Source organism: Colletotrichum graminicola (genome assembly GCF_000149035.1).
Source record: "Colletotrichum graminicola M1.001 genomic scaffold supercont1.26, whole genome shotgun sequence".
NCBI lineage: Eukaryota > Fungi > Ascomycota > Sordariomycetes > Glomerellales > Glomerellaceae > Colletotrichum > Colletotrichum graminicola.
In genome coordinates this window covers 298,517-323,660 of record NW_007361030.1, presented here as the reverse complement: position 1 = coordinate 323,660, position 25,144 = coordinate 298,517, and the positions used below count along the sequence as shown (strand labels likewise).

The 25,144-nt window shown below is 55.9% G+C and overlaps 7 protein-coding genes across 7 annotated transcripts; 2 read left to right on the top strand and 5 right to left on the bottom strand.

Moving 5' to 3' along the window:
* Positions 1–1,015: 1,015 nt before the first annotated feature.
* Positions 1,016–2,978, bottom strand: GLRG_06897 (uncharacterized protein; the record flags this gene model as incomplete). The annotated part of the gene is made up of 2 exons (XM_008097437.1): positions 1,016–2,554; positions 2,622–2,978. 2 exons carry the CDS (start codon positions 2,976–2,978, stop codon positions 1,016–1,018), a joined length of 1,896 nt encoding a protein of 631 aa, XP_008095628.1.
* Positions 2,979–4,419: 1,441 nt separating this feature from the next.
* Positions 4,420–5,330, top strand: GLRG_06896 (cytochrome b5-like Heme/Steroid binding domain-containing protein; the record flags this gene model as incomplete). The annotated part of the gene is made up of 2 exons (XM_008097436.1): positions 4,420–4,719; positions 4,821–5,330. The coding sequence occupies 2 exons, from the start codon at positions 4,420–4,422 to the stop codon at positions 5,328–5,330; spliced, it is 810 nt and encodes a 269-aa protein (XP_008095627.1).
* Positions 5,331–6,304: 974 nt separating this feature from the next.
* Positions 6,305–7,391, bottom strand: GLRG_06895 (extracellular serine-rich protein; the record flags this gene model as incomplete). The annotated part of the gene is made up of 3 exons (XM_008097435.1): positions 6,305–6,665; positions 6,930–7,263; positions 7,337–7,391. The coding sequence occupies 3 exons, from the start codon at positions 7,389–7,391 to the stop codon at positions 6,305–6,307; spliced, it is 750 nt and encodes a 249-aa protein (XP_008095626.1).
* A 5,756-nt stretch (positions 7,392–13,147) lies between these two features.
* GLRG_06894 (uncharacterized protein) lies at positions 13,148–13,681 on the bottom strand (the record flags this gene model as incomplete). Its single annotated transcript, XM_008097434.1, has 2 exons — positions 13,148–13,195; positions 13,292–13,681. The coding sequence occupies 2 exons, from the start codon at positions 13,679–13,681 to the stop codon at positions 13,148–13,150; spliced, it is 438 nt and encodes a 145-aa protein (XP_008095625.1).
* Positions 13,682–14,618: 937 nt separating this feature from the next.
* On the bottom strand, positions 14,619–16,149 carry GLRG_06893 (uncharacterized protein; the record flags this gene model as incomplete). Its single annotated transcript, XM_008097433.1, has 4 exons — positions 14,619–15,428; positions 15,580–15,656; positions 15,777–15,798; positions 16,111–16,149. The coding sequence occupies 4 exons, from the start codon at positions 16,147–16,149 to the stop codon at positions 14,619–14,621; spliced, it is 948 nt and encodes a 315-aa protein (XP_008095624.1).
* A 3,128-nt stretch (positions 16,150–19,277) lies between these two features.
* On the bottom strand, positions 19,278–19,502 carry GLRG_06892 (argininosuccinate lyase; the record flags this gene model as incomplete). Its single annotated transcript, XM_008097432.1, has 1 exon — positions 19,278–19,502. The coding sequence occupies one exon, from the start codon at positions 19,500–19,502 to the stop codon at positions 19,278–19,280; it is 225 nt and encodes a 74-aa protein (XP_008095623.1).
* Positions 19,503–20,503: 1,001 nt separating this feature from the next.
* GLRG_06891 (uncharacterized protein) lies at positions 20,504–23,941 on the top strand (the record flags this gene model as incomplete). The annotated part of the gene is made up of 1 exon (XM_008097431.1): positions 20,504–23,941. The coding sequence occupies one exon, from the start codon at positions 20,504–20,506 to the stop codon at positions 23,939–23,941; it is 3,438 nt and encodes a 1,145-aa protein (XP_008095622.1).
* Between the last annotated feature and the right edge of the window lie 1,203 nt (positions 23,942–25,144).

Genomic DNA, 25,144 nt, shown 5'->3' with positions numbered 1-25,144 from the left:
TCCGTGGCCAGAGAGGAGGAGGAGCCGGGGGGAGGGAGGTCTGTATGTTACTTTGCGCACCTATAGTAATGCGTATTTCCTTCTAGCTAAAGTTATCTTTCCCCCCCTCGGGTCTTGCGCATAGCGTGTCACCTCCGCGTATCTGTCAAGAAAAGGGGCCGCTTTTCTCATCATAAGGGGGGGAGAAAACCCCGTGAGAAGTGTTCAGCACCGTCTATCATTGCAGTAGGCGAAACGCAGGTCAGAGGCTGGTTGGCAATGAGCAAATCACGCCTACATGCATTAGAAGCGGCAGCAGAGTACGACAGCTCGGTTACGCATCAAAGGGATGCGTTGAAGACGTTTGGTAAATAAAATGGAGGAAGGAAAAATAACAAAAAAGGACACACAGTCCGACTCCTTCATTTTTATCGTTATACAAGTGACCCAAGACCAGCCCGTCGTCTCAGGGTCTGAATTAGTAAAAATGCTGGCAATCGTCAAGGTCGCAAGAAAATAACAATCCAAACTCCCCAAATGATAAAATGTGACCGATTCCTTCCCCCCCTCTCTCCGGAGAGTTAGCCATTGCCGTCTTTCCAGATTCCGAAGTAGGAGAACGAACGCCGGTGACTATGCAGACGAGAGACAGGGTGCCGGCCGAACGAATAATAGCAAACAAACAAGTTCCTCTTTCCCTTCCCCCGCCAAAACGCCTGAACCATGCGGGAATAGCTCCTGGGTATGTCAATCACTTGCCCGCTCACCGAAACGCCTGTTCACCCCCTTTCCCGTGTCGTTTGCGCGTCTCTGTTGTTTTTTATGTACGTGTAGACCAGCCAAACGAGCTGCGTGAGAGCGAGTCCCGTGCAAGCCTCCAAAGGCGGCCCCTCACCGTGATATTAGTATGCCCTTCAGCCGGCTGGGGGCCGTCTTCATCTTCCGAGTCGTGCGAGGCGACACCTTCGTAGGGCCGAATCGGTTCGGTCATGTCCTCTTTTGTGATGGGCAGGTCCGCCCCTGATAAGAAGGGGCTCTAAGCCTTCATCTTGGGAACCGCCTGACCTGCGGGGGCACTAACATCTCGCCGCTCGCCGGCGCCCTCGATCATCTTCTTGCGGGGCGTCGCGGTGCCCTGGGCAATAGAGCGGGCACGTCCTCTACGTTCGCGGATGCGGGCCAGGGCCTCCTCGCGGGTCATGGTTGGTGTCATGGCAGGGTTGTTGATGTCAAAAGACATGTGGCAGTCGCCGGCTGAGGGCGTGCGGCCGCGTTCCATCTTGGGTTGCGGCCGCGGCTTGTCGTCACGGATGGGAACGGTTGTTGTCGTCGTCTTGGTGTAGAAAGCGGCTGCGGTGTGCGGGCGGACGGTGTCCTCAGGGGTTGGGGAGGGACTTCTTGAGGACCTGGATACGGGGCGAGCGTCCATGTCGGGCATGGTGGGGATGGAGGGGAGAGGCGCAGTGTGGACTTGGCCATCACCGCCGCCGTGGGGAGCATTGAGGAGGGAAGCCAGTGACATGCGCTCCTGGGCAAGGACAGCAAAGTCAGGGGGTTCGAGAGAGGGTGTGCGCGAGAATCTTGGAGGAGCGTCGTGGGGAGTGGGAGGCTGGCTGGGAGACCCGACGCTGGACTCGTGTCCTCGTCTCCCCTGTTCGCACTGGCCCTCGATCTCGTCCGCCTCACGTTGCGACACAGTTCTGAAGATCCCCTCTCGGGCGCAGAAGATGGTGCTGCGGCGCTCTTCCCTTGAGCGTCTGGGGGCATCGGGCTTCTTGAAAGACTTCTCCTCGACCGGGGAACTCCAAGAAGCCCTCAATGACGAGTGGCTCGAAGAGGAGTCCCTACGTCCCTGAAGGATGATCAGATCACTGGCGTCGGCAATCTCGGCAGGTGGCATGAGCCTACGCCTCGGCGACATGATGCTTGGTCTGTTGGACAGGCTCTGCCTCGGGGAAAGTATGCTCTGTCTTCTGGGCGTCTTGGCGCAAGGGCAGCAGCGCAGTTCACACTCGGCCTGTAAAAAGTCGACCAGTTCGTATGCGCGGTCAGCCCGTTGGCGTTCCCAGGAAACCTGGAGGGTAAGCTCCTCGATTTCCTCCTCGCTGGCGGCGGAGGAGACGATGTCGACCGTCGAGAGGGAGAACCGCGGGGTCTTTTTCTTCTTGGGTGATGCAAATTCGTCGTCGGGCGCAGCGTCGAACGCTTTAGGTAGCGGAATGCGGCCCTCGGCGGCTATGCGGGCAACCTCCTCCTCCTTGGCCAAAGTCTTGTAGGCGTCCCGTTCCTGTTCGAGCATCTTGATGCGCTCAAAGGCCTCGCCGAGTTCCTGCTCCATACCGACCATCTGATAGCGGGCCTGAAAAGCCTCTTCCTCGCGGGCTTTGGAGCGCAGCTTCTCGGCGTCGAGATTGTCTGACGCTAGCCGCCAGCCCTCGCGAGCGGCCTTGAGCTCTTCCTGGAGCTTGATGATTTGAGACTCGTTCTTGAACGTCTTTTTGCGGGCAAGCTTGATCTCCTTCTCCCACGCCGCTTTCGTGTGGGCGTAGGTTTCTTTTGCGCGGCCGTATTGTTCCTTGAAGAAGAAGTCAGCAACTTTGGACACCCCAGGATGGCAACGGCGGCAGAGGCGGATGGCTTACCATGACGGTCTCGAGACGTTCGCTGACGCGCTGCTCGCGCTCCTTCCCCTTTTCCAGCTGAACGCGCAGCACCTTGGACTCGTCGCGGTAGCGGCGCAGTTCGGTCTCGGCCTCCTCACGACCCAGCATGGCACGTTTAAGGGCGGCGTCTGCGGTCTTGCGTTCGAGAGTCTTGGACTGCATCGCAAGATTGTTGAATTGAGAAATTTTCTCATGTACTGAGCTGTCACGTCCGCCGGGACTGCTACGAGGAGATGTGAAGAGGTTGCGACCTTGTTGCTTCTGGTTTGCGCGGTCCGGGGTCATTGGACTTAGTGGTCCGCCCGGCGAGGGCGGTTGTTCGGCGCTGTCGGCCATTGTAAGGTGAGGTGATGGTATTGTTGATGTATCTATCGAGCGGTATCCGGCGTGCAATGTCGGGGAGGCGCCTTTGGGTCGGTAGGTAACGACTCTCTCTCTCTAGTCTCTGCCTGTGGCGCGCGATTTGCAAAAAAAGGATGATGGTGGTAGCGTCGGTGAACAATGGAACCCTTAATGGAGACGGTATCATGCAAGGCCTGCAGGTTAAAGGTGTATGTAGCTATCTGCCAAGTCCAGGTTGTTGACGGCGCGCGGGAGCAGGGCAACGGATGTTTACAGTGCGGGCGGTGGTGCTTGCCTGCAGACGGGTTGTCCAGGTGACGCAGCCAGCCAGATTGCCCTAGCGAAAATGGTTCATTTGCTCATTTGGTGTGGTGTCGGGGGGGTAGTGGTAGTGTAGTGTATTGGGCCGTTGACGAATGACATAATCGACTCCACTTTGGGGCGAAAAGAAGAAAAAGAAAGAAGGAGCAAGGTGCGAGCTGCGTGCTGCTTAATGTGGTTAGCAGAGACCCTCACACAACGATACCCCGCATAACTGAACAGGACGAACTTTGCATTTAATTGCATACATACATACATACATGTACAAGGTAAAATGGTGTATATGCCTACCTCATTGTGCAGCATCAATGCACAGTCATGTTTGTCGGAGCTCTGGGGGGGGGGGGGCGACGGTGACTTAAATGACTTTAATTTCGATGGACTCTGGTTCTTGCTGCAAAAATACGAATCGAGAGTTTTCCACCTGTTCCATTTGCGAGTTCCCCAACCTGCAATGAGTCCTGTCGTACAAGTGGGTTTCGGCCCCTGTATCGTGTATGATGGGGAATCACAGCTTCCACACAGTAGGAGCTTGAAACAACCCCCAGATATAGTACATGGTGGCTTGTGAAATCCAATTCTTCCATTTGCATTTCCAAGTATTGCACTTTATGTGGAACTCGTCCTTGGGCCCAAAGGGGCCTTTATCGAGGACCCAGGAGGGGGGAGGTGATCTCTCCGGATGACCTGGATCCGCCGTGACCTATCACACGCCGCCTAAAAGTCACTTTTCGTTCTTTTGGGGGCCTTTGCGGTCCCCATCCTCGCTTCGGCCTCCACTTCGTCACCGGTCTGTCCGCCCAACTTTGTCTGCCGCCGGCGGAGCGCATGAAGCTTGCAGAATGCTCGAATGCCCACGGCATTCATCCAGGTGCTTTTCGGTTTTCGGTCCTTTCCCAAGGTTTGTCCGTAGTTGACCGTCTATCAGACCACGGCGACAACGGGGTGTGTGCTCTCTCTCTCTCTCTCTCTCTCTCCATCTCTAACGGAATTGTGTCCTCATTTGAGCAACACTAGCTAGCTTCTGAGACTTTCCGCCTCTCGTAGCTTCTTGGCTATCTTTGCCTCCTGCATCCCCCCCTCCCCTTCCGACGGAACAGGCGCAACCGCAGCCATGACGGACGACACGACAAGCGTGCGCCAGCGCAAGCCGGTGCAGGAAGTCGAGGATGAGGACAACCTATTCGCAGGCACCCCAGCGGAGAACTCGCGGGGGAAGAAGAGCAAGAAGTCCAATAAGGCCAAAGGCGAGACGGAGGAGTACAGCCCCTACCTGGACATCCTTCGCGTGCTGAGCTTCCTCTTCCTCGCCTCGTGCGCCCTGAGCTACCTGCAGAGCAGTGGCGAGAGTTTCTTCTGGGGTCACAAGAACAAGCCCTGGTACATGAGGCCCAGCTACTGGAAAGCTAAATGGGTACGTGCAACGCATTCCCCCCTTCCCCCTTCCCAGGCAGAGAGGTAATGATCCTCCCGAGAATGGCCCCGAAAGCTAACGTGTCTGCCCTTTTCCCGCAGAACGGACCCCTCTACCTCACCCCCGAGGAGCTCCTCCAGTACGACGGCTCCGACCCCGAGAAGCCCATCTACCTCGCCATCAACCACACAATCTTTGACGTCTCGGCGAACCCGCGCATCTACGGCCCGGGCGGCTCCTACAATGTCTTCGCAGGCCGCGACGCCTCGCGCGGCTTCGTCACGGGCTGCTTCATGGAGGACCGCACCCCGGACATGCGCGGCGTCGAGGAGATGTTCCTGCCTCTCGACGACCCCGAGATCGACCGCCACTGGTCCTACGACGACATGCAGAAGCTGCGCGAGGAGGAGCTCGCCGCCGCCCACGCCCGGGTCCACGAGGCGCTGAAGCACTGGGTCGACTTCTTCACCAACAGCGACAAGTACGGCGTGGTCGGCAAGGTGAAGCGGGATCCCGATTGGCTCGCCAAGGAGAAGGAGAAGAAGCTCTGCGCCCAGGCGCAAAAGGCGAGGGTCAAGAGGAAGGTGCCCGGACAGGAGGACCAGAACTAAAGAGAGGATGCCGGGGGAATATGGAATGTTGCTCTAAATGTGCTCCGAGCATACCTGACCTACTGTCACCTTGCAACAGTGCATTTACCCCATCCCGTATGTGACCAACTCTTTTGGCCGATTGTTATTCCCTATACCAAATGTACTTGATTGGGATATCCGACAGCCCCCCCCCCCCCCTTTTTATTTTATTTTTTATTCTCGATCCTCTCCATCCGTTACGGCAGCTCTCGCCGACAGAGGCCGCGCGGTCCACAGCTTCCCATGCAAGAGAAACGGTCCACACGGCACCTTCGTCGGGTTAACAGCGAGCCGGGGAAAACGGCACGTCGCAAGCGGGGCGGGTGATACCAGGGAGTGACTTCGTCCTCCCGCACGAGTGCCGCGTGACTCGGCGCACAAGAGCAGTTTTGGTTCGGAAGGGCTGCCCCCCGTGCTTCGTCGTCCACTATTTATAGATTTCCAAGCAAATTACGGAGTAGAGGCCTCCCATCGAGCGCACTTGTGTCCCCAAAGACGGGCCCGGCTGCGATCTCCTGCCACGCACACACACGTTGGCTGGATATTTCCTTGACTTGACAATTCAAATCGGTTTCATTTGGGGGGGATGTTTGATTACCAGAATCAAAAAAAATACTCGATTTAGATGCTACAGCGAGCTATGAATGCCCCGCCAAGTAGTCAAGCGTGAACCCCATATACTGAGGGAAAATAGTCCCCCGTCTAGTTTGTAGGTTTTCCTCGTACATCCCATCCCACCTCGTCCGACCCGAACCAGCCGATCCGGCGTCCCAGGGGTATCAGGACCCGGCGGTAGAGATATGCAGCCCCTCATGAGAATAGAAAGAAAGAAAAAAAGAATGGTATTAAGCTTCATCATCACGCAAGTGTACACCGTAACCAGAGCCCAACGCCCGGCCGAAAACCCAACCCTCTCAAAGCCCCAGACCCCATCGCTGCGACAAAAGCGCTGCTTACAAGAGCAGGAAGCCTGCACCGACGGCGAGCAGGAGAGATGCGGGTGCGCTGAGAGAGACGGCGCCGGCAGGGACGGGGGTAGTGGGGGTGGAGCCACCAGCGCTGCCGGTCTCGGAACCGGAGCCGGAGCCGGAGCCGCTGCCAGAGCCAACACTGCCAGAGGGAGAGGCAGAACCACCTCCGGTGCTGCCGCCGGAAGAGCCTCCATTGGAGCCTCCATTGGAACCTCCATTGGAGCCTCCAGTAGAGCCTCCAGTAGAGCCACCAGCAGAGCCACCGGCGGGGGACTGGGACTGGGTGACAGTCTTCGCGGCCTTGGCGTAGTTCTCAAGGGTACGGGTGGAGTTTGCCTTGGAGCTGTAAGTTGTTAGCATCATTCTGTTACTCCACTTCATGTATGTTGCGTCGTGATTGTGTGGGTGGATGTTCATGCGCTTCGGGGTTGGCCATGTATCATCGTCCGAAAGGTGAAACACGGGATCGCCCATAGGTCGCAACACCGGCCCAAGGAGGGGGTTCCCGACTTTGACACTTTGACGTGTACCAACCAGAAAAGCAGGAAGTTTTGACAGGGGAAAAAAGGATTTGAACCCGAGAGAAGGAAAAACTGGTGCCACTTACTTCTCGTTGATGACCATAACCATGCCGTTCTGGCAGTGCTTGGCCTGGGAGCAGTACAGCCACATGGGCTTGGCGCTGGTGATCTGGACAGTGAAGACGGGAATCTGGCCCATGGCGGCGGAGGCGGCGACGGGCTGGTATCCGGAGAAGAGGCCCTGGGCGGAGCTGTTCATGCTGGAGATGGGAACGCAGGGGTTGTCAAAGGTGGACTGGACGACCGAGTGGTTGCCGCCGCGGAACTGGAACTGGACCATGGAGCCGACGGGAGCGTTGAGCTTATCGGGGAAGAACTTGAGGGTGTTGTTGCTTGATGCGACGGAGACCACATGGACAGCTGTGGGTTTCTCGCGTTAGTATCCCGCGTTCTGCTCTGCATCCCCCTTCTCTGCCTTTCGACGACTACTTACACTGAGCCTGAGCAACGGCGGCCAGTGCCGAGACAATCATAGCAGAGAAATGCATTTTGATCGAGTTTTTTTGATTTGGATAAATCGGTTAAAAAAAAGTTTCGATAGTTGTCGAGGACGAGTCGAGTGACGGTAGTTTAATAAACGGTTGGTATACCGAAAAAGCGACTTGCGCTTAGTAGGACTAGCCTGTGAAGTTGAAAGAATTAAAGATTCGCAACGAAAGAAAGGGAAGAGAAACTGAGAAATCCCGCCTCGAAAATTGTTTGTTGATGGAGTTCCTAAAAGAAGAGGGATCAGAAAGAGAGGGAGGGAAGGGGGTGCGAGGGGACGGCACGAATTTAAGCAGTCTTTGGGATCGTCCCAAGAACCAAGTGAGGAACCGGTCTCGACGACGAGGACAGGCCCTCTCAGACCCACCCCTCCCCCCCCCTTGTCTGCATCCATCGGGCGGCATCGTCGTCGTCTTTCGTGCTGCATTCGAAGCGAAAGTGGCCCACGCCATCCCCAGGCCGCACCGCAACGTTGATGAACAGGGGGGCGTCCCGTTTGGGCTGTCGACACGTTGCACTGGGCAGCGGAGAGTTGAGGCGAGGCGAGGTGAAGGGGGGGTGAGAAGGAGTGAGGAGGCTGATGCAGCGAGGTTGAAACACGTTTTGACCATCACACTCGGGGCCATGGGTGTGAGAGCCTACCCTGCTGCATCTGGGCCTGCGTACCCGCCGCACCGTCTTTCATCTGCCTCGGAAGCATGGGGGGACCTGTCGAGTGCGCAGGTCCAGGAAGACGAGAAAGACATCGGAGCCTGGCCTCGCAAGAGATTGGCAATCGATTCCCCTGGCGCCGTCATTCCTCGTCATCATTGTCGTCGGTTTCTCGACTTGGGACTTGCTTGGTTCCTGAACCCATCTTTCTCTTGGCAGCCGCCCTAAGAGAATTTAACCTCTTGCACTAAATTTGTTAGAATAGACTAGCTGGTCGCTGGCACACCCAGGTCGATGGGTCTTGCGCGCATGGCTGCCTTGCCCTGCAGGAAATCCCTGTTTGCCCCTGGCTTATCGAGAGCGGATAGGTCTGGGGAAGACACCCGACCAAGACAAGACAGGGCAAAGCAAGTAAACTACCACGCAGCGTGTAGAAAATGGTCAGCGTCTAAGGTGGAAGCCGTCGTACCCGAGGACGGCTATGCCATCGGTTCGACCAGAGCGAGACGAATGGGGACCTGGGGGTGCGTAGATCCGATGCGTTGCACCATGTCCGGCATCCCGGATGAAGAAACACAAATTGGAATCAGAAAAAAAGAACAAAAACACCCGGAAGCAGAGAGGAGCGGAAGAACGGGAGCCTAGGCTCTACGCCACACTGCGGCAAGTCAACGCCGACCGATGATGACGGGCCGGGATGGCCCATGACACAAGGAAGCACTGACTGACTTACCCTAGACTATCCGTACTAAGGCGTCTATACTAGGTGGGTAGGTAGGTGGTTTACCTAGGTACGCAGAATGAATTGGTGATTACTGGCCGGCAGGCAGGTTTTGCGATGCTCAACACCTCATCGCGGCGCACGCAGGCTCAAGTTACGCCCGATGTCGCCAAAGTATAAAGTCGAATGAGTTGGGACCGGACCGATCTTGACAGCACAGAATACCTAATACACCGCGATGAACACGGGCTGTAACGGTGGTTCGTCTGCTCGCAATAAGATTCAACAAGGGAGGGAGGGAATCATCTCAATTTAGAATTTCCACCTGTCAACCTACCAAGCCACATGCTGCGCAGGCGGACAATAAGCCGTTCATTCATTCTCATTCAGTCATTTGGGCAGTTGTCGAACATGAGGCCGGAACACGGCGATTGAGAGAGGTGGGGGGAAAAGAAATTACGACGCAGTCAAGACAGCACAAGACCCGTTGCAACTCTGCATCTCATGCAACAAGACCAAGACTCCTTTTTCCTCCGGTTCTGTTGATGCCGTCCTGGCTGTAGCTTAGGGTCCAGGAGGAGGAGAAGGAAGGAAAGATGGATGGATGGAGGTGTGTGGAAGGGGGGCTGAAGAAAAAAAAAAAAAAAAAAAGAAGAACAAAAGGTTGAGACTGGGCAAGAGGCGGTAGCGCGTGTCAAACCAAGTCGGACGTCGTCGAAGCCGAAATAAGGTTTGGGTGTGCACAGGTCGCCAGACGAGCCAATACAAACACCCCATGTCCATTTGCCCAGTAGGTAGATCCACAACATGTCCCACTTCTACCGTGTTACTCCTAAACCATTGGCTACAACTCGGCCGTGGTCGCCAAAAGAGGCTGGCGCGCCCGGATGTGCTTCACCCTCTTTCAGCCCTCTGACAGTTCCGTAACTCTCCTTGTTTCAGCCGGTCCGTACTACTGTACCTGCCTGCCTCTATCGGTGGTGTAGGTAGTACCTGCCATTCATCACCAGAACCGCAACCACGGATTGTCTCTCCCTCCGACGTCTTCTTTCCTCCTCCCGGACCACCTTCTACTTGTCGTTCGTCATCCCACCAACGTCCGCGTGCACGTGCTCTGCCCTAGCGATATTGCCTCCCGTCTCCGCCACCACCCTGGGGCTCCCTCCATCTTGAGTTTAGTGAGTAAGTGCAACTAAGCATGAATTGTCCAACATTACATTGATTGCCCAGAAGCAACATCAACCCTTGTCCATCTTAGGCTCTTAGCACCCGGTCGCTGCATGGCATCGCCGTCGCTTGTCCACTCGTTCGTCTCTCGTCCTGTTAGCCCGTCTCAACGGAACCGTACAACGCGCATCCCGTCTTGGACACTCGACTCTGTGCCCACAGCCATCGTGTTCCCTCGGATGTCTCGAGAAGCCGGGAAGTGACTGTCAATGGAGGCATTGGCGTCTGATGTCCCCATCCCTATTCCCTGCCTATCCGTCTACACGTACCCATCCATTCTTCTCTTGCTGGCCAACCGTCGTCCTCTAGTACCCGGGGAAACGAGAGGCAGCCGGCTTCCCCTGCCTGCCTTGCTTGTTCGAGTAATCGCAATTCGCCTTATACCGCCTCGGGTACCCAAATATTTGGGACCAACACCTACTTCTCACGCGTACCTACACTTACACACACCTTCTTTCTTTCTCTCTCTGTCTCTCTCTCTCCCTCTTTCTCCCTATTACTCGTACCGCCCCGGCTTGATCGCCTTCCTTGCCAATCACGCCCTATTCTTTCCAATTTATCCCTATTAGAAGCGGGTTTCCTCGCTATCAAGTTTGCCTCGCCTCGTGACTCATGACGCCTGACTTGCTCGCCCCATCACAACTCATAGTCCTACCTAGAATAGGGATGCTGCCCCATTCCACGGCCACGCTACCCTACCTCGTCCCCCTACCCCTTCTGCGTGGATCCCTAATCTCCCCTTCCAACTGTTCAAGCGTCAAGGGCGGCCCATCACAAGGGGTCGCCGCACGGGGAACCCAACTGCTTCCAGCCAGCGCCGCCAGAAATATCACATAGTATTGCCAGCCGCCTGGCGTTATAAGCCTGCGGGTCCCTCTTACGCTCGCCGTCTAGCCGACCATGGGCTAATTCCTAATGCAGCCAGGTTGAAAATCCTCTCTGTTTCTTCCCCCCTTTTCTCTCTCTCTTTTTTTTTTCTTTTTCTTTTCTTGTCATGGCATGAGGACGACTCGGGGTAACTCGACATCCGTTCGCCACACACCCTCCCGGTCTGGGGCAGCAGAAACGAAACGCTCCGATCCTCGTCAACGACGTATTTGTACGCACGCCAGTGCAGTGAACATCTTCTTCGAATCGAACTGGACTCGTGGTGAACCGAATGCGGGGTGCTAAGAATAGTAGTTGTGGTCGCTCCGGGCAGTCTGGAGTCAAGAGGGTTCAAACCCATGGACGAAATGACAGGTGCCTCGAGGCCCGTTCCCCCGTTCAGAAACGTATCTCGCGTCGTTTGAACTGGTCTTTTCATGTCGTCTTTGGAACGTCATCCCATCTTCCTTGCTCTTGCGCCATAAGAAGCGAATAACGAAAGGAAAATAAAAAGGGGAAAAAAGAGAGAATGAGAGAGAACTCGTCTTTCCTGCTCTGGATCTCGCTCAACCATCTGTTTGTCTCTGTGCCAAGCCGCAAGTGAGGGCCACGGAACGAGTCCTCGAAACCAAGTGGCGGCTTGGAAAACAAAACCGCGCGGCGCCGTATGCAGATGTTCAAGTGCGATGAGCGACTTTCCAACGCACGCCCGAGGCCCTCTTCGCGATCGAAATGTCGGCTTCTGTTTTGTGTGGGTTCGAGGTTTGAGGGAGAACTTGGGATGGCTTTTGCTGCTGTTGCCGGCCGGTCGACGATGACGGCCCTCGATAGACGAGAGGGAGGACCTCGGGGTCCATGCTTTGTCACCGAGACCGTTCGCAACAGGCGCCAAAGTAGCATTCATCAGTAGGGACGACGTCGCGGTTGAGGCAGGCGAGCAGCACAGCGCAACTCCTCTTCGCTCCTTGGCCCGGATCCTAGTTTGGCCTTGTTCACAGCAATAAGCCCCCGCCTCCTTCATCATGAAGAAGATTCACTTGCCAATTCGATGCAGATCCCTTCTGGCCGTGTACGCAAGGATTCAGAAAATCACCGTCATCACAAAACTTCAATGACTCGGACCCCTATCATGATCTGCTTGACGTGCCATGCATTCTGTTGCTTGGGCTACATACAGTTGAAGCTCAACCGATCGAAGTGCGGCAGAACGAAACGACACGATCCACATGATTTTTTTTTTTGAATCTTTTTTTGAATTTTTTTTTTCGTTGTTTAGCAGCTCTGCCCAATAATGTTCTCAACTATAACCCGAACCGAAGACTGCCTCGAAGAGGCGCTTGGGTTCGTCGTGCCCGCCTCGAGTTTTGTTCCGAGATCCACCCAGACGCAAGGGGCCTCATCATCAAGGGCCGATACACGCTCACTGACGAGCTGTGGGCAGCCAGAATGCTCCAGGCCTCCTCCGCCGTTGCAGCCCCCTCCCCAGCCGCATATGATCTGACAAGCTCGTGCTCATCCTTTACTGTTTCGTCTGAACACCGCAGCGGTCTGAAGCAGGATAGGTGCCAAAAAAAAAAAAAAAACCCTATGTCTTCGAACGGCAGTTTTATACAGCTAGGTTTTACTCTTGTTATATCTCTAGGTGCGGGTTTGGACACATTGGTTGATGGTTTCGCGTTTTCTTCGTCTCGAACGGGCCCGGAGACTCGTGCGCTCGTCAAATCATTGGTTCGGCGGCGCTTTTGCCCATCCCTCGACCGGGCCGGGCGGTGGCGACGAACCCGCGGATTGCAGATGATGGTTGTTGTTTAAGTCCTGTTTGTTATGCGCATGTCGGCTAGACACGCTATGCGCGTGTGAGTTGGCGTTGGACCAACTTAGATTCGTCTGGTCGAAGGAATTCGAGACGAGTATTCGTGCCGTTTGAGATGGTAAATCCCATCACTCCGAGGCCGGAGGGCTCCCGAGCGCTCTGCCCACAATGGCGCATCTGTCGACTTGTGTATGAAATGCTCCAACGTCATGTTGAAGCTTTAGTGACCATCGCAGAGCTCTACGCAGATCAATTTGCGGGGGATATGTAGGCTGGCTCTCCTTAAGCAGTTCACAGCTTGCCGTGTCCGCAAGCTCGGGGATCCAATCTGGGCGTCGCGGTCGACAACGTGCTGTTGGTAACCCTCGCCGCTGGGTGAAAGCATCTTCCGAGAGGCGGGGATTTGTGTATAGAGTATTCACCAAGCATCATTCGACATGGTACTGTTACGGCCTTGCCAATCGGGGGCCTTTAGTGGCTCAAAAGTCCATGAGCAGCTGCGGCGCAATCTTCTCCAAGTCCTCAACCTAGCTTCACCGTCAGTTCACCTGTTTGCATCACACAGCAACAATGACCACAAAAACACCACCCCCATAGGAGAGGCCAGATGTAGTGAAACTCACCTCTAGGAAGCCGCCCGGCCGCTCGTGAATACACCGGGCGATGGCCTCTCTGACGAATACGTCCATGTACTTGCCTGCCGCGGCGTTCGCGTCCTTGCTCAGCCTCGTATCGTCCTTTTCGAAGAACTCGTGCAAGAGCCGTGTCAGGAGCTCGGGTGGGATGGTGTTTTCGGGGGCATCGGCGTCCTCCTCGTCCTCATCCTCGTTCTGCTCCTCGGCTTCCTCCTCGTCCTCGACCGCCCGCGACGCCGCGTCGCTGTCCGATAGCTCAAAGGGCCCGGACTTCTTGCGCGCGGGCTGCTGCGCGGCCTTACGCTTCGTGCCGGCCGCGGATTGCTGAGACTTGGCCGGCCGGCCACGTTTTGTGGGCTGGGTCGGTTGCTTGGGCATTCTGAAGATCCGGTCTGTTGACGTCGAGGAGCGGAGTGTTGGTGTCGACGTCGTCAAGGGAGGGTCGTTGTCTACTTCTTGTCTTGCAGGCAGCCCAGATCTTGTTAGCGGTCGAAAGAGGGTGGCCGACAACACAAGTTTCACGTGACAAAGATACGATAGCCCACTTCCCAGAGTCAGCCCATAAAGACAGAAGGTCAAGGGTGCGTCCGCTGAAGTGCGAGATCTGATCTAGGTCGGGGATCAGGCGACTAACGCGGGGGGGAGCAGCATGGCATGTGGGGGGGATGGGAATTTGACGCGAGGCGCGACTATCACTGTCGCTGCAGGCGCGCTTCTGGGCACTAACCCCATTGGCCAATCACATCTCTGCAGCTCTGCTGCAAGCGGCAAACTCTCCTTTCCAGAGGCCACATCGCATCAACAACCTGCAATGCACCACCAGTCACAAAGTACGACATACTGAGGCATCACTGGAGCCAAGTCATGGCAAGCACACATGTTAGAAAAAAAAAAAGTAAATCTTCCTATTGTATCATGGAAGTCTATCGAGTCATGCAATACCAAGGAAAATCCACGCGAGGATAGACAAGAAGCCGGTCGAGTCCGGCGGAGACAGGGTTGCGTGAATGAATGCAATCAGGAATTGCTTTAGTGTACAAATTACAGTGGATTAGGTAGCAAGCAAAGCTCTTCGGGTCATGTAAGAGAACGCCTTGCCAAATGCCAGTCTAAACCACGAAGGACTGGCCGACGCAGACAATCCACCTCTTGTGGTGTCCGAATCCAAAGTCCCTCCGCAACTTCCATCTCACCCCTTTTATCAACCGAGTCCTCATCAGATCCCAGCCCGCCACGAATCACCACAGCCCAGGTATTTGCCAACTGCCAACCCGCCACCGGTGAAGAGTTTATACACGAAGAGGTGTCAAGGCATTTAGCCAGAGCCACCCTTGAAGGCCTTGCCGAAGAGCAGGACCTGGAGCTGGTCGTAGATGGACAGGACACCGGCACCGGCAACACCACGGAGGATGTTGGCACCAGCACCCTTGAAGAGAGACTTGACACCCTCCTTGGCGATGATCTGCTTACCGGCGTCGAAGGAGCTCTTGTACTTGACGGCCTCACCAGAGGTCATCATCATGCGACGACGGATGGTGTCAAGGGGGTAAGAGGCAATACCGGCGGCAGTGGTGACGCACCAACCGAGAGCGAAAGAGGCGAGGAAGTTACCCTGGAGGGAACCGGTGAGGACAACAGGCTTGATGGAGTCGTAGAGACCGAAGTAGAGACCACGGTAGACGACGATACCAGCGACGGAGGGCATGAAGCCACGGTAGAGACCGGCAATACCGTCGGAGGCGAGGGTCTTGCGGTAGACGTCGACGAGACCGTTGAACTGGCGCTCACCACCCTTCTTGGCGGACTTGGCGTCGTTGGCAAGACGGGTACGGGCGTAGTCGAGGGAGTAGACGAAGAGAAGGGAGGTGGCACCGGCAGCACCACCGGAGGCCAGGTTACCAGCCATCCACCAGGCGTAGCCGTCACGCTCCTTCTTGAAGCCGAACATCTTCTTGAACTTGTCGCGGAAAGCGAAGTTCAGGGCCTGGGTAGGGAAGTAACGGATGACGTTGGCAGTGTTACCACGCCACAGGGACATGACACCCTCGTCGGCAGCGGTACGCTTGAAGCAGTCGACGATGCCCTCGTACTTGCGGTCGAGACGACCCTGCTTAAGCATCTCATCCTGTCTGGAAGTTAGTCATTGTCCAGATTGACGGTAGATGCGACAGGACAAGCCAAGATCACGTGTCATAACATGTTGGCATCGAGCCGGGAGTACCCGATCGGACCTTGGCTTGCGATCTGTCAACACCGTGAGGAAAGTCTTCACTAACCTGGTTCTGGATGAGGAGCTTGATACGCTCGATGGGAGCAGCAGCAGTCTTGGAGACAGCGGCAGAGACACCTCCCACTGTAGGAAGCAGTTAGCGGTTATTCGGTGAAGCTATATATCGCCTTTCTTATCAACTCGCCGAGGTCGGATAGCTGATGGGATAAGGACGACGATGTCGATTTCAATGGTGGAACATACTAAGGAAGTCGGCCACGAAGGGCTTGGATAAGCGTTAGCATGTTTATGCGAATAGGTTGTTATCCCGGCCTGACAAAAAAAAATCCCCGGCGAAGCTCAGTTCGTATATCCATCCATCGATCAACGGCGACGATAAGGCGAATGTTGGCCATTGTCGCATCGAACTTGGCCCATCGAGTCGAAGTCGGCATCGCCTCGATGGATCCATTGGTCAAGTCAATGTCCACCAGATAGACGTTGGTCGACGATGGATGGAAGCGACGTCGCCAGCGAGGGATTTTTTTTTCGCGCAGCCTCGGGTGAAGGAGGGAACGGGAGAGGATGGTTAGCTTACCGGCATGCCCAGGACCTTCTGTTCGGTAGGAGGAGACATTTTGGCTGTGGGTTTCTTCTCAAAAGATCAACCTCAGAGAAAAGAATGAGCGGAGATGGACGGAGGAGTAGAAGGAGATGTGAAGACGGAAGGGCGAGTCGAGAGAATTTAAAGGCTCCGACCGGTAGCAGGTTTGGGGGAGGGAAAAAAAAATTCCTGCAGGGTGGCCGAAGAAGGAACAGCTTTGAGCGAATCTTTCCGGGCCGCGCTAAACTGGGGAGCACCGACCACCTCGAACAGGGCCAGGGTGCGTGAGAGGTGGCCGAAAAGCGGGTCCCTCTTTCGCTGGCGGTCCTTCCAAACTCCATCCAGCTGCTTCGTGTGTACGGTTTCTTACCTACCTACGGAAGGTGTCCTCTTTTTCTCTCTCCTTCTCTGCCTTTTCTCCAGTATCGGGTGGGCAAGAGCTGGGTGGGCCACCCCCTTCCAACCCTTAAATCCATACACTGGGAATGTGCAGCACCGGCGCCAGCACTCCAGGTACTTACGTAGTGTATCCGTACGTGTACCATGTACCGCGCGTACTTATGGGGAAGGGGGGAAGGGTGAAGTTTTTCTTTGGCCCGGCAACTGTTGCCTCAGGCCAGAGCGCTAGTTTGCCATGGAATTGAGATACCGGTTCACCCCGAGATTTGCACGGGGACTCCGCTGCATGTGTAGCTCTGGCTTTTCAGTCTTTCTGGCGGGAGGACGACGGCTGTGTCTCTAGTGCACATTAGCCAGGCACGTCGGTCCGTCTTTTAGTGAAAATCTCGGGTCCAAACAGCAGTTACTGCGACCACGGTGTCGCGATGAATAGGGGTTCACTGGGCTGTCTTGGGCGAAACTGATTGACTGACTCTGTGGAAGAGGGAAGCTGGCATAGAGCATCTAGGTGGTCGGTCCATCAACCTCAACCCATATGCGGCTTAGTAGAGGGTGTCAAACAGCGGATGCAGAGACGGCCAGCATAGCATGGCTCTGGTTAATGAGATTTCATTCCAAGCCTCTTATCCGCCCGCGGATGACATTGCCATATACCATTCTCTCTTGTCCCAGATTCGATTGTCATTGCCAGCTTCTTGCTTCTCCTTGTTGTTCTCATCGTCATGATGGATGGTTTCCGATGAGCGTAGCTAGCTGCAAGCGCCGAAACGCAATCTCCAGAGCCGCCTGCCATGGCAACCAGGCTGTTATTACCGGATATCGGTCATCAATATCTCTATTCCCCTTATCCTCTCTGGCGGGCCCTGCAATCCGAGCAAAAAGTCACCCATTTCCCGGTGCCAAGCCGCCCACCTTGGTATCCTCTGGGGTCTTGTCAGCCGGCAGAAAATTGGTGTGGCCGCCGCTAATTCCTTATCCGCCATTGACCTGCATCCAGACAACCGAGCTTAAAAAAGAAAGACGAACAACTAGGGACTACCGGTACGCCATCCGTGTGTTGTACGGACATACAGGCCCCAGTTCGCCAGGGGGCAAGCCTGTCTGGTCGGCCGAGTCACGTCTCTTCTCTAGCCTCGGGTCAGCTCAGCCAAGATGGTAGGTACTCCTCCCCAGTGCGCAAATGTGAGGGACGGCAAGACAGACACACTCACATGCCCGAGCTAGGTAAGCGCATCTCGGGTTTAGTGCGGTAGAGTATAAATTACGAGTTTGTTTACTATTTACTTTCATTCGTACAGGCTGATACTGTATGGAAATGACGGAGCGGATCCATGGATACGGCCCACGATGCCCAATGTATGTAATTTTTCGCCATCCATGGAAAGGGGAGGGTACTTTATTGCCCTATTGATAGCACTCTAGCACACTCGGACATGCCCTGCTGTTGACAGCATGCATGCCAACGCAAAGCACCCGAGCCGAAGCAATTGACTTCTGTGAGCAAGCACACTACGTAGTAAAAGACTGGCCAAGCAGAGAGACGCTACTACACTGCACTACGGAGTACACCACACTACATTACACCACCTGGTCGGGCACATGCGACGAGCACGGATGAGTGGCCGCTTTCAAGACGCATTCAACGTCAGGCTTCAGAAACGTAACGTTTGAATCCTTACTCGCGCGGCAACATCCCTAAATCAGTGGCGGCGTGGCCGGGCTGGGGCATTGCCAGCTGTGTCACCATGCTACAGACGGAGTACGGTCTAAAAGAGGGTCGAGAGATGGCATCCTCGCTGCCCGACAAACATTCAGTCTTTCGCGCGGGCTAACAAACAATCAAACGAAATTTTTATCAGGCCGGGATGCAATCCCGCAAGCCTCGGAACCCCTCCCCAGCGCGGGAGACCGGGAGAGCGGGAGACCGGGAAGAGAGGGATTGGAGACCATTGGACGGATGGCTTCATTGTGGATTCCCCTTTTGGCCAGCTCAGCTTCTTCTCCTTTCTTGACATGGGACCCGTGATAACAATGACCGATCTGTTTCGACCAAAAACTGGCTGCGTGAGGTGCCGGGGTTTGTTTGGCCTTCAGACTTCTCTCCGTTTTCTGGCTAACAGAAGCGCCGACGGGCCGCAAGCAGCCCCAGTTTCTTTGGTCTTTACCCTGAGGCGTTACTGCATTCCGCCCCGCTGATGCCTTGGCGCCTCGTTTCAATCGGGTTTTCTGCTGCAGGCAATACCCATAGCTGTGCGCGACGTCAATAACCAACAACCCATAGGAGAAAGAACAGGAAGTGTCTGCCATTGATTGGCATTCATCGCGCAATAGAAATCACTCTGTGCACAGGACTTTCTTGCAATTGACAAGTGTACTAGGGGCTAAGGCTGCACAGAGGTCGCCGCGGAGGGGATAAGCAAAACGGAGAGCCAGTTGGACTCTAGCTTTATCTATCCCCGTAATAGTAATGCCTGTTGCAATGCCTTTTGCGATGCCTCTTGCCACTCTATTCCTATCGGCAGCAAGTCGGCGTGTTGGCTGCCGATTCTTAACAGCTCAACTTTTCATAGGAAGATGCCTTCAAAGACTGAACATTTATTGATTGACGACGACGACTCCCATGTCCGGCTCGCCCGGCGGTTATCCTGTTCGAGTTTCTCAAACGATATGATATCATTTTGGAAACTTTTAGTTCATTCAAGAGCGTCGCCATTGGATTATATGTTTTACTACAGCATGAAGCGTATCTTTCGTCATGTCCGTCATACGGTAGATTCCCTTGCTTCAACCGCACCCTGCATTAGGCTATCAAGCCCCTCATCCAACACAGACCTGACAACCTGGATCTGCTCCAGCACGCTTGATCGACTGGCGCCGCCTTTAGCCGGTTTCGCCTCGACACTCGCTTCGTATTCGAATGCCTCAGCAATGTCTGCTGTGAGCCGATAATAAATGGCTTGCAGTTGCTTGAGGGTCAGCTGGTCCATCAAAATCTCCAGCTTTTTGGACAATGCAACGACGCGTCCAGAGATGTGGTGAGCCTCTCTTAACCGACAGCCCTTCCTCACCAACCGCTCTACGACATCAGTGACTAGCATCGGTTTGTCCAGAGCAGTCTCCATTCGCTCTGGCCACACCTTCAAGGTCGCAATAAGCCCACTGGCTATGCCTAAACCATCCGACACAGTTTGAACCGAATCCAGCATAGGCTCCCACCCTTCCTGAAGATCCTTATGATAGCAAGATGGTAGCTCTTTCAGAGTCTTCCAGACGAATAGTTGGTAGCTATTCTCGATACGCTCCTCAAAGCCAAGGAAACTGGTTGAGGTGCTAAGAGGACTCCCCCTTTAGAGCATGCCAGGTGTCGGGGCGGACACCCGGCATGATGCACAGTTTGCACAGTGTATTACATAAGGTAAAGTAAAGTGATGCAGGACGACCTCTGCCAAAGGCCACGTGACAGCTGCAGCTCGGGTCCGTTCCGGCCAATTCTTTCATCTTTTTCTTTTGTTTCTTCCCTCAGGCTTCTATTTCGCAGGAGCCTCACGCGGCCCCCCCCCCCTCGCCCCAAGTTTGAAGCTCGCCCGTGCTGCACCCGTGGTTCATCTCGCTCGCCGCATGCTCCAGATTCCCGTTCTTAGTTCCGCATTCTCTTCTCCAACCTTGCCGACCGACCAACAAGAAAAATTCATCGACCGCCCAAGTGGCCCGCCTGCAGTACAATAAACACGCGAAATACCACGTCGTCAAACCCATCTCCCGTCACGTGACCCTCCTCGACCAGACGAAAAAAAACATCACCCGCACGACACGCCTTTGGATGCGCGACGACATCGGCCCCTGATAGCCATCCTTCCCACCCCTGAACGCGCCCAGATAGATGCCTCAGCCCGCCCAGAGCTCCTCGTAGAGGCTGCCAGTACGTCCCGCGACGCGACTTTCAGCCTTGCGACACCGTGATAAAGATGACACATGTCTAACGTCCGAGATGCAGACCTTGGCGCCCATTCATCTTCTCCCCCAGAGACCTGAAGGCCCCCTCGATCACTGGCGAGGTGCACATTGGGGCATGAATAATCCGGCCGCCTACACTCCTCTCGAGTCCCTCTTCCTTTTTCAAGCCATCCTCAAGCACGGCGTTGAGGCTGCGGCCTTCATCAAGGTTTCCGATCTTCTCGTCAACAACTCCCTGATCAAGGATGACAAGACCTATGACGCTAAACGACTGAGCCCGGATGCGCTCCGGCAACTCTTCCTGCACCTGTTGCAGGAGGAGCTCCGGAGCGAGACCGCCACCGCCGATAAGCCCGATGGCACCTTGTCGCCCAACTCCAAAAGGCGCAAGCTCAACCGTCCGCCGTTGCCTACGTTGAAGGAGGTGAAGGAACAGCTGCACAAGCTCCCGGCCCTTGTTGATCGGCTCTATGCGAGGTACAAAGCTCACGTCGTAAAGGATGTCAGAGACGACGAGCGGCGCATCGAGACACTGGCAAGAGAGATTCAGGTTCTCGAGGCGCAAGAGGCCAACGAACGGGCCAAGGCCAACGCGCCCCGCCAAGCAGGTCCTAACGGCACCTCCGGCCCCAAGACGACTCCGACGCCTGTCCCAATACCATCCCCCGTTCCGACTCCTGCACAAGCCGCGGCGCATCAGCACGTCAAGCCGCCTACGGCGACGTCGTCCGCCGAGGTACCGAGACCGATCAGGCCCGCGAGTGGACAAGCCTCCGCTCCCACCCAGACTCCTGTGCCCATTCCAACACCCGTACCCTTGCCACCCCAGGCGCATGTCCGGCCGCCAGCAAATGCAGCATCAACCCCGCCTATCGCACCCCACCCTACACCGGCAAGGCGAGATGCGGCTCCTCCAGGCGTATCTCAACCGTCGCCCGTGGCTCCTCCGGCGCAAGCTGTCGCCGCGGCCGGGGCACCAGCTACGACACCTACCACCGCCTCAGCAGTCAAACAACACCCGCCCCCTAAACCTCCCAGTGGCTCTGGCCAGGTTCTGCAATCTCCTAGCAGCGCTATCCACCCGCCTGTGCGGCCTGGTCAGTCGACGTCGCCAGTTCCTCTGCCGACAATTTCACCTCGGCCAGACAGCATTACGAAGTCCCGTACGTCAGGGCCGGCAACACCTGCGCAGCCCTCAACACCAGGAACCCTCAAGTGGGAGAAGCCATATCAACCTGCTGCTCCAGCATCGCAGTCACAAGGCCGTCCAGTGATGCCGCCAAATGTCCCTACAACATCCACTCCGTCTACTCCCGGCCAGCCACATCATCCGTCACAACGGTACCCTCAACCGACAGGGCAATACCACGGGCCACCGCAGCCACCGCATGTTCCAATCCAGCCAAACCCTGCGCAAAGATATCCCCAGCAACCGCAGTCGGTATTGGTGCCGCCTCAACCGCAGGTTCAGGCTCAGGCGCAGGCGCAGGCTCATCCTCAACCCCAGGGTCAGGCCACAGCACAAAGCGTCGCCCAGGTCCAGGCCCAGTCTCAGTCTCAGCCTCAATCTCCTCAAGCTCAGCCGAAGGGGCAGCCAAAGGGCCAGCCAAAGGGACAGCTAGTGGCACCAATGCATTCCACGCCGGTCAAAGGTCCCCCAGAGAGGTCTGTCATCCAGCCCCCGCAGGGTCGTCCGTTATCAACGACCCCGATTGCCCCTCCTGTGCGGCCACAGCCCACCCAGCAACAACAGCAACAGCAGCAGCAACAGCTGCAAAAGGCTCACTCACAAGCCCCTCCCGCCTCGCAACCTCCTCACCCCCCACAACCCCCTGCCGGATACCAAACCCAACCGCGCCCTCTTGCCGCAGCCTCGCCGACCCCCTTCTCTGGCGCATCAGGACAGACTACAGTTCCTCCCCCGAGATGGCCCCAGTCCCACCCGTCGCCTTATGCACAGCAACAGTTTAGTCCTTCGCCGGCCCCGGCCCCGGCCCCGGTCCCGGCCCCTACGCAACTCCAGGCGAAGCCGGCTGATGCCCAGCGGCGCGTTAGTTCCCCGTTCAACAAACAACAACAACAACAACAACACCCCCGTCCAGCAATACCTCCTCGCCTCGTCCCACAACTCGCAGCCACCCCTCAACCTGCACAAAAAGCCGCAAGCACGCCAATTCCGCCTCCACAGACGCCTGTCACAGCACCTCCTACTTTCGTCCTTACTGGTTCTGGTACCAAGTGGACGTTGAAATCGACTCCTTCTACGCCTCGTCCGTCCGGGGCCGGAAAGGAAGTTGCAAGCCCGGCTTTTGAGCCACTGAGCCCAGTGCAACAACCTGCATCTTTGCCTGCACCGACACCATCACAAGCATCGAAGAAGGCCAGCCCGAAGTCGACACCGGTTCCCATCCCGATCCCGAAAACAGAGTCGAAAACCCCCGCACCTCGAGGCCGGGGCCGGCCACCTCGCAGTGCAAACAAGGTCCATGCCGACACCACTCCGTCTTCAGTGGTTGGCATGCGCAGGAGTCCGTCAGTGGCATCTCAGACGGACGAGCTATCGATGGATCACCATGAGTTGGCGCCCAGAATTAAGGATGAGAACGCAACTCCTAGAGCGACTCCGAGAGCGACACCAAAGCCTCAGGATGAGACAGGCGATACCACTGCTGATGAAAGCGTGCCCAGCCGAAGAAGCATGGTCACTCCCAGCAGCGTTTCGTCCCGGCTGCCTCACAAACGCAAGCGTCAAGACACCCCGACCGAGCCGCTGCCTCTGCCCACGGCGCCCACTCATGTCCTGTGGACGAGGCAGTTTGGCCGTGTAAGCGCCGCCGCCCTCGATCAAATCAGCGCCCATAGATTTGCAAATCAATTCGCAAACCCGATTCGCGAGCGAGACGCGCCTGGCTACAAGACGCTCATCCTGCAGCCTCAGGACATTAAGTCCATCCGCGCAGCCATCACTCACGGGAACAGAGCGGCTACTGAGGCCGCCAAGGCTCTGCCCGAGGGAGATCCGGGCACTGGCTCTGTTCTGTTACCGATCAGTGACGACTTGGTGCCTCCCAAGAGCATCATCAACAGCGCGCAACTTGAGCGAGAACTAGTCCACATGTTCTCCAACGCCATCATGTACAATCTCAACCCCAGCCGCGGACCGGGCCCGGCTTTCATGAAGGGCGGTACTGCGGCTGATGGTGCCGATGTGGTGGGATATGAGGTCGACGAGGACGCGGTCGTCCGTTCTACGAGGATGATGTCCATGGAGGTTGAAAAGATCATTGGCGAGCTCCGTAATGCAGAGAAGGAACGCACAGGTCAAGCCCCATCTAATGCTGGCAACACGAGGCCGGCAAGCGTAGCCACTGGCGAAGACACGCCGATGGCCGAGGACGATGTTGATGAGCTGGCGGGCGATACAGACTTGGGAGCGACAACGAGGAGACGGCGCGTAGGCACGAGAAACTAGGCGTTGCCTCGTATTGCGCGCGACCCTGATGATTGAAGTGTGTTTTATGCGTAAGGGCTAGAAAGAAAGGACCAAGCGTCTGGGTCTCAAGGAATGTAGGATACTTTGAGCGGAACCGAGCATCCGCCTTCGTATGATAATGTTATCATTAAGCCCGATTGTGGCCATTGCGTTACTTGAGCCTCCAAATGCTCGTGCTGGGAAGCTCGTCTGGCTTGTGGCTGCCGTCCAGTGAAGCCTGGGAGACGTCGAGTGATTCGCTTCCCACGGCCAGGCCAGGTCCGTCCCGTTCCGTTTCTTGCCTTGAGCCGGCCACATATTTGTCCCGTATACGCTAGTGAATGACTATACGTGAGGAAGGCGAACCACGGTGTCCTCTTACGTTACCATAAGGACTTTGAATTAGGCCGACTTTTGAGAAAGTAGTGAGCAAACAAACTTTATACATCATATAGGAAGGCGGCCACGGGCTTGCTGTACTTCCGCAACTGCGGGAGGCGGGGGTTTACTGCTCGTCAGCGGTGCTCTACGCGTCACGTCACGAGCATCAAGTTGTTTCGGGGTCTGAGGGTGGAGTGCCGGCTTCTCCAGGAATCCTGGGCAGCTTCTTGTCGGCCAGGGGTGTGTTCTCGTAGTGCCGGCGGGCGAAATTAAGGCTACCGAGCCTGGATTCCCTGCGGCCTCATCCGACCGACTGCCAACGGCGGCGTGGATGGTTCCTGGGCCCTGCTTCCCTGGGCAATGGAGGAGCCTTTATTCGCCCGATGGAGCGGTCCATCAGACGTATCGTGGTGCTATGTTTTGAGGCCAACGAGGACGCCGAGAGACAAAAAGCGGATGAGGATCAGAAAACATGACGGTTGGCGAGGTTTGTTGATTCCATTCAAAGAATTCAACACGACTACTTTGACAAGATGACACCAGCTACCCGGAAGTAAACATTTATAGGTAGATTACTACACATGCAACACACATATCAATTGAGACCCAAGGTTGGTGACCCGCGTAGTCGGGTTCTTTGTATAATCACAACGGAAAACTATATTGTGGAAACGTAAAACTCTCTACAGGACTGGAGTCCCGTGTCACTGATAAGCCCTTCTACAATCCTCATCATCCGACCTGGCTAGCAGACAAAGCACACACCCCTCCTTCAGCACTATCCTCACCTTCAGCTGTTCTTCACAGGCAGCCAGGCCCGCA